General features: G+C 35.7%; 1 protein-coding gene across 2 annotated transcripts in view; it reads left to right on the forward strand.

Annotated features, from left to right (window-relative positions):
* The window catches only part of LOC139152304 (uncharacterized protein C11orf24 homolog), a 28,805-nt gene that overhangs the window by 3,789 nt on the left and 12,868 nt on the right, over nt 1-12,148 (forward strand). For both annotated transcript variants that reach the window (XM_070725449.1, XM_070725456.1), the window contains exons 2-6: nt 4,030-4,263; nt 5,589-5,720; nt 7,636-7,781; nt 8,558-8,588; nt 11,417-11,827. In XM_070725449.1, coding sequence (XP_070581550.1) covers nt 4,050-4,263; nt 5,589-5,720; nt 7,636-7,781; nt 8,558-8,588; nt 11,417-11,827 — 934 coding nt within the window. In that variant the 5' untranslated portion in view covers nt 4,030-4,049. The remainder of the gene's footprint in view (nt 1-4,029; nt 4,264-5,588; nt 5,721-7,635; nt 7,782-8,557; nt 8,589-11,416; nt 11,828-12,148) is intronic.

The following is a 12,148-nucleotide window of genomic DNA, read 5'->3' on the forward strand; positions in this document are numbered from 1 at the left end:
GCTAAAATGTTTTGTTTCTCATATTGTTTGCTTTGATCAGCAATAGACAACTTGATTTAGACTGGTGACACCAGATAGAAGTGTATCATTGTAACGCAGAAAGAAAAGTAGGGAGCCTGGGAGATGTATACTGTAGGCAATGTCCTTTCAATCAAAGATGGGGGAAAAAATTTTCATGGGAAAATACAATGTAGCAGGCCAGTACACTTGAAGGTGGGGTGGGGGAGGGGGAGCTAGTCACAGCAGCCTAGGTCTGGCTTGAAATTAAAAATAATCTTATAATGTTAGATTTAGTCTTCATATTGTATGGCATTTGCGTTTGTTGTAGTTGTGTAGGAGATGAGGAACTGTGAATAGCGAATATCAAAGAGGAAATGAAGGTGAAATAAACATCAAAAAATGAGTCAATTTCTACGTCTGATTTTTTATCAGATTAGCTTGAAATGTACACATTGAAATTTTTTCAACTTTGAGATTTGAAAAAAGGAAGTACATGATATCATGTTGTTTGAAGAATCACAAAGTACCAGTAGCATTAAGATATCAAATCATTTGTATGGTTTCTTGAAATTTAATTCTGTGCAATCCCAACTGACTTCAGACAATATGTACATTACAGTCCAGTTGGAAATACAGTTTCAAATACCTACAGTCAGAGATGTTGCCTAGCAACAAGGATGAATTTATGGAGGAATATTTTTTCAAACTCAGCTGACAGTGGCTAGTATGTTTTATTATACAGTAATGTCAATATGATTGTTTTGAAATTTCAATGTACACGTCGTCAGGAAAGGAATTTAAAGACGTGGCAGGATTGAAATCTCAAAGTTCACGTCGTCAGAAAAAGAATTTTAAGACGTGGCAGGATTGAAATCTCAAAGTTCACGTCGTCAGGAAAGGAATTTTAAGACGTGGCAGGATTGAACCTTCATTTTTTTGGTGCCACGTATTATGAATATTTGAGTGACATCAAAGAAGAAAGTAAAATTTTGATATACATGTAGCAACAAAGAACTTTCTAAATTAGAACTTCTGGTGGAAGTAGTTTGCGTCTCAAAAATGAAAGACCGAAACTTGTCCCCAAATTTTCCTCAGTGAAACTTTAAATCATTCCCTTTTGAACTCAAGAATAAAAATTGGGGTTTGACTGTGCAAAATTATGCTAGAGAAACAAATTATCCAATATATAAAGACACTTTATATTGAAAAGGTCGCTGTGCCTAAGTTAACTCAATGGGGAAACAAAAAATTTTTGGTATTCACAAAAATAAGCCAGGAATAACTTTATTTGCTTCATACATGTCAGCTTCAAATTGAGCCCCTACAAGTATATATGCACCCCCCCCTCCCCCCCCCCCCCCCCCCCAAAAAAAAAAAAAAAAAAAAAAAAAAAAAAAAAAAAAAAAAAATGTAAAAGTTTGAGAGTCTGAATATCTATTCCTTAAGGACATTCTATGTTAGGGCAGCATTATGAGTAAAATTAATACTTGAGGAATCCCTTTAAAGCATATCTTGATATGGTAACCTGCAGTGAACATGTTCCAGAATTGCTTCATAATTGTGGGTAACTGATTAATTACATAATGCAAAGCAGTATTTATATACAATGTACAAAATACAATTAGAACTATTTGTAAATAGTTACATCATATACATGGTGGTAACTATTGCAGGGTTCCTCCACAAGGGGGTGGGCAACCCCGCTGTTTTTGTGAACAATCTGTTGAATTCCTATATCAATAACTATACAAAAGAATACATTTTCACAACAAAAGAATATGCAAATTATGTATTGTTATGCATATTGGTCGCCCTATATATTTCCAAGCTATGGAGAACACTGAATTGACAATACCGTTGAAATGTACCTTTTGTGTACATTGCACCAAGATTTTAAAATATTCAAACATGATAAATATAATATGTGTGTTCATGTTACTAAGACATAGTCACAATATTTTGCAATGCAATAAGCATTTTTAACTTACACACATTACATTTTTCACTTCACGTATGAACGGTGTACCAGAATAGTTCTAATTGTGTTATTTGTGGTATGCTAGTATTAGCTGTAAGCGGTACCCAGACCAACAGGTAAAGAAGTGCATTCTTTCATACGTATAGAATTAATCATAGCCCAATGATAGAGCATCGTAGAACACAGTGTAAGTAGTGAATACAGCTGGTGCATTGGTCAACCATAATCACGACATATCTGAAATAAGGTACAAAAAAAATATGCACCACGGATTACAATACATTACATGGAAATACTAAAAATATACTGGAAATTTTATTGGTTTGCATTAAAATGGGATGTATTTTGATTACTGACAGCTGGATCCATTACACAATATCTCTTTTAATACTACCAGTATTGTCAATGTTGACACATACAGTACGTAGTCTAGATAGTCTAGTTTTTGTATTTCTCAGTCCTGACTGTACTCGCTTCAGGAGGAGGGGTAACTATTATTGTAAGTTAAATGTGCATTCTAAAAATTGAAGGATACAGTGGCCCTGAGGAGGGGTACATGTAGCTACTTTTGTCTATGTAAATTCTATCTTAAGTTTGGGAGGGGGGCTCCACCTCTGTTGGACAAGTAGCCTTAAGAACATGGTATATCTCTGTACAAATTCACTTGTCAGAAACACAATATGCCACCAAATGGCAATAGTCTAGAGCAAGCAGTGTGCCGGTGTTGGGCAATACTGTATAGTTACATGTAATTAACCCTTGGAATGCAAAAGTCAAATTTTGTCAGTCAAATGTTTTCAGGTTTCTCCCAAAATTTTAATCAAAAAGTGTTGTTGCCAATGAAAAATTATGTCCATTTGGTGGAAAAGTATCAAAAGAGTTATTGAAAAATACATAAAAATTGGTAAAATGTTGCACTGAAATTTTGATGGGAAAATTGGTTAACCTTGATAGTCTCAAAAGAACAAAGTTTCAAGTGCAGCAAAAAGAAATTAAGAATTTGGAGTGAGATTTATTTTCTACTTATTTTTAGGAACATGCAGTGTAGGTGTATCAAAAAACCTGTACCATATATGAACAAGAGCTTTTGTATTCAGTTTGAATTTTTTATGAAATATGCTGGTACATGTAATTGTAACTAAGATGGCTTTTCTCTACTCCAATAGTGTACAAATATACAGGCAAAGGATGTACATGTACTCATCGGGCTTCTCTTTTACTTGACTAATAAATATGAATATACGTATACCTTAGTTTTTTCAATTCAAAAACCACATTTTGAACAAATATTCAAAATTTTTGACCAGTGATGTACAATTAAAAAAGTTACACCATTTCATTTCATGCAGAACCAAACATTGTGCTTGAAAATTTAGGCTCCCTCATGAATTTGTCACCATGATAGTTTGTCAGATTTACAGATGATCCCCTCTATTATTCTTAACCCTCCTTGACATTTATTATTGCAATTACCATAGTAGGTTACTAGTAGTATTTTCCTTCTTTCCCTCCCAAATACTGTGACATCATCAGTGAGACAATGAATATTTGGCAGTTCCCTCATACCTCTTTTACAGTGTACATCCTTTATACTGGTACATGCAGGCCAAACTCACCAGAACATATACTGTATACAATGCATGTGCTGAGTCACTCCAGTTCCCAGTAAGAAAGTCCATGCACACTGGCCATTGATAATAATGGTGGTTAAAGGGTTCCAGATCACCTACATACATTGCTGTAGGAAGTCTTGTTTTTTCAACCGTTTTAGTATGGTTTTCACAGCTACGTGTATAACACTTTGCATTGGTGATGACTAACTTCAAGTTCCAGCCTGCATGCATTTCATCTTGATTCCAGTAGTAGACATGGTGCAAAGGCTACAACCCCCTTTCAAACAGCAACATTTGGTTCAGTCACATTGTTTTCAATTGTAACACTGGACTATTAGAAAGTAGCTAAGGTAAAAGGTAACACAAAATGTTTGATTTCCACTTGTTGTCATGATTTGTAACATTCAAAAAATATCAAATATCCATTTTTTCTTTCAGTTCACAGACAACTCACAATCATGCCAGGACTCCACACATTCAGATCTTTTATTTTACTACTTTGCCTTATGGTTATGGTTAGTTGTGAACTTGTAGAGAATGATATGTGTACATTCGATGTCCAAGAAGGCCAAGTAGTAGATATGAAATCATCAAAGAAACAAGAAGGCCTTTTTGAAATGTTAAACGCCACTCATCCTGAAACCCTTGAAGAGTGCTATAATAGCTGCTGCGGTATGTATGAACAAGTTTTTTGTGTCCAGTTCTATGGTTAGCAGAAACAACGATGAAAATTGGATACCGGAAGATGTGAAATCTATGCTGTATTCTTAGTTTTAAGTTTAATCATGGGAAATATTGACCATACATTTTACAATGTACCTATACAATTTCTCAATATGAGATCTATACAAAATCTTGTTCTGTACAGTACCTGTGTATGCCACCAATCTGATGACTAGCTATTGCAATTATATTTTCCCCTGACAACCAGCTGTTGCATCCCAAATCAATTATTTTTTTCATGCACATTCATTTTACATCTGCTGTACTGTTGACGACTCACATATTTGAGACATAATCACATAAGAAATAATAATATTATGATGTTTTGTTTCCTTCATTTCTGCGATCCTGTTTCTGCCATTTGCATAATATACTGTTGTCTATGTATCTTGCACCTTGACCTTGTCCATGTACTTGTCTTTCTGTGTCCATTGCAATCCTCATTTCTTCACCCATCTGTCGCTTTTGTCTTTATCCCTGTCCCTAATTCTTTGGCAAAATGTTTGTCACCCTGACTTAACCTGCTTGTTACTGTCTTTGTGTGTAAACTATTGTACTCATCATCTGTGGTGCATATACTTGTACCGGTACATGTACATGTATTTCCTGTCCCTTGACGCTATTGGCAACACACCTGCATGTCTTTACCCTGACTTTATCTACATGCCATTGTTTTACTGAGTAAACTATTGTCTTCAATCCACTCTCATCCCTTGGTAGTGTTCATACACATAAACAGTATGTATTTCCCTGTTCCCTGTTGCTATTGGCAACATGACTGTATGTCTATCACCGTGACATTGTCCACATCTCACAGTGTCCATTTCAGTCTTCTCTTTCTACTCTCAACTGTTTCCCTGTTCCCTGACATGGTTGTTAACATGTCTGTAAATCTATCTTCATGTACAACTCAGTTGTGTCCATCTGTCTCACCCTGTCCTTTCACTGACACTATCTTGTGTGATATTTGTCAATCAGACTTTGTCTACATTTACATGTCTCCTACAGTTTCAGTGAACATTTCTTCATTTCTAAACTCATCTTTGACTTCCTTTCCCCCACTCAACACTTCGTCTTTTCATAGATACATGTATGTCTACACCCTGACATTGTCAACATGTATGTCACTGTATCTAACCTATCAAACTATATGACATATATCTATTGTCATATTTCTCTCTCTCTCTCTCTCTCTCTCTCTCTCTCTCTCTCTCTCTCTCTCTCTTCCCCATCCCATTACAAACAGTAACATTGTGTCTTGTCTGCGCACACAGATGTCTGCACAGTTGTGTCATTTGCGGTGGAAGATGATTCTCCAAATTGTTACCAATTTTGGTGTGATCCACCAGAGAGTTGTGTATTCACAGACAACGATGGATTTACTTCTGTCATCGTACGTCTTAAAGGTGAGATAGCTTCCATGATGCAACACAGCACCATACACTACATTATATGTTCAAAATTCCAGCATATACTGTATGTAAATCAGGAATGACTCATCCGGACACAAAGGAACATATCAAATTTTGAAACTCATAGAATAGAACCGGCAGTGCACAGCATCTCGGAAACTTGTAGCTTCTTGGTTTTACTGAATATCATCATCATTATTATTGATTCATTTAATGACAATGTAAAACTCAGATATAACCTTCCTAGTCTCTGTACATTGGCCTTAGAATAGAATAGAATAGAATAGAATAGAATAGCATAGAATAGAATATCAGTATATAAATAGTGTACACCTTCGTAGGGAATATTTTAGGCAAATAAATGTTGCCCTCAAGAGGTAGAAAGTATACGCTGGTAATCTTGAACTCAAGATTCCGCATCTTTCATCATTTTGTCCCTAACAAAGTAAAAAGTCTACAAAAGCATACAGCTGCACAAGTTTTATAAGGTAGTTTTTGCCTCAAAAGTGAAAGTCTTAAACTTTTTACTGATATTTGAAGTCAAAATAGCCGCAATCTCTGCGTTAAATATATGAGGAAAAATAGATTTTTTGATTTCAGAAAAACTAACAAGGTGAAATGTTTCTCTCTCCAAGAGCTTTAAAATGATCCCTACAAGTGGTAGACCAGACAAGTACTGTAAAAAATTGAGTCTCTGAATATCCGTCCCTGAAGTGCATTGTACTTAAATTCAAACCGCAGTATTTTGGAGTAAAAATTTCACTGATTTCTCCCAATCATAAGTACTGTATTTTACTGAGTGTTTTGCCCATACTCTTCTTTGCATGTCTGTACAAATTTAATCCTGAATTAAGAGGCAAATATTATCCTTTCTGATGGGGTAACATCACTAGCAACAACAGTGTTGAATTTTGGACACAAGTAAACAGCTAACAGACAGCCATATTTTATACCCCTAGTTTTTGCACATTCAGTAAATTTTTAAGATCACAACTTCTTTAATTTCAAATGCATAATTTATGCAATTACACAACCACGAGAAGAGACTGTCTAGTATGGTGTTATGACATTTTGTGAAAGAGACTAGACAGTGTTTCCGTTACACGCAAAATCCTGCGTATTTTATACGCAAAATTGTTCGGAAATACGCAAAAAACTCATGACTGCGTAAACCATACGCATTGAGAAATGCCGCCCAATGACAGCGACGTACTTGACCAAAACTACTACATTGCCTGAACTGTGGTTCAATGCAGGACAAAAATAGAACATATGCACCTACTTGCAAGTGACATTTATCATGATATTGCAACATTTTAGACTTTAGCAGACCGCAGCACTTTATGCAACATTGTATTTCATCATCACAAAACGTCATGTCAATCAGTTCTGTACAGACAATGGCACTACAGATGCAAAAAATTAGAGAATCAATCGAGTCTACGTTTGAGCAGCCCAATGAGTTCATGTTCAAAGAGAATACCTTCTGACTACGAAATTAGTGTTTTTCAAAGGGCCAACAAAAGCAGATACCGTTCAAAGTCCAGCGGGACCTCTCAAGAATGCAACCCGACAGAGTCTAAATGGTCACCCGTAACACTTCCCAAATAACATATGCGACGATCATATACGGGACATGCATCAGGGCATGGCAAATGTTCAGCTACACCTTGAAGCCCCCCAGGTTGTTGTTTTTTGTTAATAGAGCATGCGCATTACAGGAAACCCCCAAGTTTTACAGAAAAGACTGCCCAGCTCACTTCAGATACTGATTCCTGCCGTACGCATTTTGAATACATTTTACGCAAATAAAAACTCAGTTGCGTAAAATCGTACACAAGTTTTGAAATTGTAACGGAAACGCTGGACTAGAATAAGATTTCTGATTTCAACTCCTTTAAAAAAATAGGATTTGAAGACTCGGAAGGAGAAGTCGATGGTGGTGTAGTTGAAGAAGCAGATGTCTTTGATTGGTCAACTCCTGAGCCTGAAGCTTCCACTGCTGTCGATCAAACAACTCAAAAAGATTCCACCTCAGTCATGAATACTGAAGAAGTAAGTTATGTAGAGCTCTTGCTTTGCACTGCCTCAGCCCCCCCCCCCCCCCCCCCCCCCCCCCCGGAAATACTTCATGCAAATTATCACTGGTAATGTAACCATAATAACCACGACCAGAAAGCTATCATCTCTTTGTCAAGACCCATATGTTGAAATACCCAGTATTTGGCTTTTTGATGCAGCCAGTGTAGTTTATTCAAGGAATTGTTCTTGTAGACAAGTGAATCCATGTCTAATAGAAACTCAGTTCTCAGCGATAAAAAAGACTGGTTGTAAATCTACTGGTGGTGTTTACCAGGTGGAATATTCATCATGCATAAAGGGGTAGACCAAGAAAGTGTACTGGTAGTTGGTTAAGGGAATACAAATACTTCAAATTTTTGTAGTGATATTCTTTCCACTGCTTTCATGCACTGAGTGTATATCATTGATAGAGGCACTGAACAAATACTAATCACAAATCATGAATCTGCTAATACAAATATTTATTGGAAGTTAATCATCATAAAAAATAATTTTTTTTTACTAGACTTTCAGAAATTATATGAATTAAATGTACATGAATGACAAGACTGCCACCAGTTTAAATACATATATGGGCACTGTCAAAGTCACATGTCACAGAGGGTCTTATCACAGGCTGTAGTATAACTATTGGGAGCCCAATTCATAAAATGTCAGTGATTTTGCATGAGCAGGAACTTGAACATTTAAGTTGTTTGCTGGTACTGATTTGTTTTACCATGTGTTATTGATGTTTGCTTGTTTTACAGGGCAATGGAGAGATCTCTGATTCCAATCAAGGTACTGTTTCTGAGTATTGTACTGGCATTAGAGTGTAACATAGATATATGTCAATGTATTACGTGTACATAAGTGTGATTGTGTTTGAAACAGCATACATAGTCATTTTGTAGCCTCAATGTCGCAATTTCAGAGAATGTTTCAGAGATTGATGTTTTGTCGTCAGTATATATACCCGTACATGTACGTATATTACATGTGTCCAGATGTAATACTGTTTGTCTTTCACAACTAAGTTTGAGGAAGATAGATGCAATCACTCAATCTTCACTGTCCTCTGTGTCCTTGTAGCTCTACAGAATCATTTTCGCTATTTGGTTATTTTTATTCACACCAAAAATATTACGAACAGAAATCTAACTGAGGAGAAAATTCTGGAATGTTAAAATATTGCAGATAGAAACTATGGTAATCAAGGGGAGTTCAATAATATAAATTGTTTGTACTGATAACAGAAGAAGGCAGTTCTCACAAATTTTTCAGATTTGAAAGAGACATTAAAAATCTGTCCCAAGATCAGATCTAAGCTACTGCATATTCTCTATGAATCTTTGCATCAAGCAACGAAAGCCTTGTGTGTAATATGATGTTTACGTCACAACATATCATCCCATGTGCATGGATTGTGAATGATTTTAATCACCAGTAGAGGGCGCTTCTCTGTACTGGTTGTGAATGGTTTAAATTCCCAAACAACCACTTGCACCACAGGAAGTACATGTAGTCTCAAGTCCCATAGCATTGTGGGTAACCTTGAGATTATTATACCCACACTGCTCTCTGTTTTTGGTGCCATACTGTACTTTCACCCTCAACAGAGGTTATTGATGACAAAATGCAATCTTGATAATGGAGAATAATTTAAGAGGTTGAATTTTTTTGAGATTTGCAGTTTGATCATCAGATACCCTGTGCATGAGGTGATGGGGAAATTTTCAAGTTTATTATTTGTTTTCAAAAACAAGCTTACAGTGTTCTTACAGTTTCATGTTCAAAGGAAGCAAGCACTTTCAATGTTACATCTGTTTTTGTCATCATGAAAGCCATTATTATGAATTCTGGGTGTACATATTTTGTATGGCAACGATCAAAATAAAGTTGTGGTACAATATACATTCATTTCCTGGCAATGGTAAATTAAGACCAGAGATCTCAAGATGCATCATAGATATAATCATATTTTTCAGAAAAATTTAAGCAGAAATGTACCTAAGGGACAGAATTCATGAATCTCAAATTTTTACAATTCTTTTCAAGTCTTTTAGCTTTTGTGAACCAAGTTGCCACAACCTTGTCTTTGTGAAATCAAAAATCTAGTTATATCGTAGAGTAGACAAGCATATTGATGACTATTTGAATTTCAAATGCTCGTAAACTTGAGGGAACTTGCTCATCCAATTAGAAAATATGTTTGGTTAACCCTGCTCCTGAAAGTGAAAGGTATTTGAGTTTCCTTTGGCAAGTTAGAAAAAGGTTAAAAACTGACTTTCACAGTGTATGATGCCTCGAGTTAATATCTGTGGTAGGTAATTCTCATGTTTATATTTTGTCTTGGTATTCTGATGATCAGTTGTTTCTGTGGAACACTGGAAGCGTGTTTTTGACAAATTGCATGTCACTGATTTTATACACACTGCATGTCTCGTTGTGATTGTACCTTTTCACTTACCTATTTATCATCACGACTTGGTCTGTTCCGACTGTTATCAATGTTGAAATGGGACCTTGAAATGGGAAGTATCCACCTTGGAATTGAAACACTGAAACACTGAAATTTTCCTCAAAAACAACTTTCAATCATTCTCTTCAAAATCAAAAATAAAATTCGAGAGTCACTTTGCCAATTTTGGCATGAAGTATCCAATATTTACTGACATTTAACATTCAAAAGTAGCCACCATTCCATTGTTAACTCTATCGGGAAAATTGAATTTTAAATTTTCACAAAAATTAGATGATGAAAACTTTTCTTACTCTCTAAGTCTAAAAATGAATCTCCTCAAGTGGCATACCAAAAAAGTATTATAACAATTTTTGAGTCGGAATTTCTTTCCCTGAGGCGCATTCGACCTTCAACTTGGAAAATGAAATACAGGGTTTTTGTTTTTGGGTACAAAGTATAGAATGGAGAATTGATAGATAAACAATTTAAACACAAGGTGAATAGGGTAATTATTTTAAAAATATACATGATTTAAATCTTTCCCCCCATAAATATAAAGGTAGGTGTGACTTTCTGCATTGAAAACAATATGGTAAGACCAGTGTCTGGTGACAAAGAGGTGACAAGATAAATTATGGCTGGTGTCTGTCTCTGCAAAGCATACTTATATATGTACAGTGTTTTACCAAATCATAGATAACACTTGATTTAGTGTTTTGCCGTAATTTATATCTTTATGGTACATTCATGATGAAAATTTGTGTCCACATATGCATGTATATCTTTACAGTTGTACTGTTGTGAATGTTTAATTTTGAAACATGTTACACACCTTTTATTTATGGCATATTCTTCCTCATGAAAGCAATACTTTTGTGCATTCAAACTCGCATAGATGTGCAAGATGTCAAGAACAATGTGTCTAAAATGGCGTAACTTCAAAAGATCTTTTCCAGTCACAGAGGTTATAGTGCATCAGAAATCTTTTGCAAGCTCTAAAACATTAATTTGATCGAGATTGCATAAGTGAGAACAAAATCACGCCATCAAATGTTTAAGAGAATAACTGATCAGTAAACTGAGTTCACCACAGTTCTGCTGTAAATTTTTGTTTTGTTTTGGGTGTTTTTAATATTATTTTAATTTCTGACCCATGGATGGATAGGAATTGGTGGTTCATTGCATGCCTTGCCTGAAAACACTTCTCTGTCAGTCATCGGTGATGGTAACACAACACAAGTAAACATCAGTGGGGGAGAAACAGCGTCGAAAATTCTAGCCAATGAAACGACAGAGACCCTATCCGCTAGTTTGTCCCCAAATCAGAATGGATCAATGGTATCACCTTCTGTAGCCGTGTCTGAATCCGTGACAAATAAAAGTGACAGTGTCACAGCACAGAGTTTTGTCACAACTGAGAACGTGACAAGCAGTACATCTGCAACAAGTGTTTCCATGACGCACAGTGTGACAAACAGTGAGAGGAACAGTAGTAAGACAGACACTGTCAATCCGCAAAATGCCTCTTTGCCAACAAATTCTTCAGACGGACAAAAAGAGACAGTTACCCCAACAAGTAAGTGACAAATGTCTGTCTGTATTCAGTAGTGTCTAATAAATTGCATCAAACTTAACATGAATCCTGGAAAAACTTTAAAGGCACGTTTTTCAATCCCACAGTCTAATTATGCTAATTACTACACAGTAAAATTAATTTCACTGTCTACTTATAACATTCTGCATACAATGACATTAATATATCACTATTTAGAACACAAGCAAATGATAACAGAATTCAACACTTTAGGAGTCATTACACCTTTTGTGCTATTCAGAAAGTATGAGTATTGTCACCTAAAAAAAAAAAAGACTAACCAAATTTCAGACAAGTAAGCAC

This window comes from Ptychodera flava, chromosome 2, assembly GCF_041260155.1.
Source record: "Ptychodera flava strain L36383 chromosome 2, AS_Pfla_20210202, whole genome shotgun sequence".
NCBI lineage: Eukaryota > Metazoa > Hemichordata > Enteropneusta > Ptychoderidae > Ptychodera > Ptychodera flava.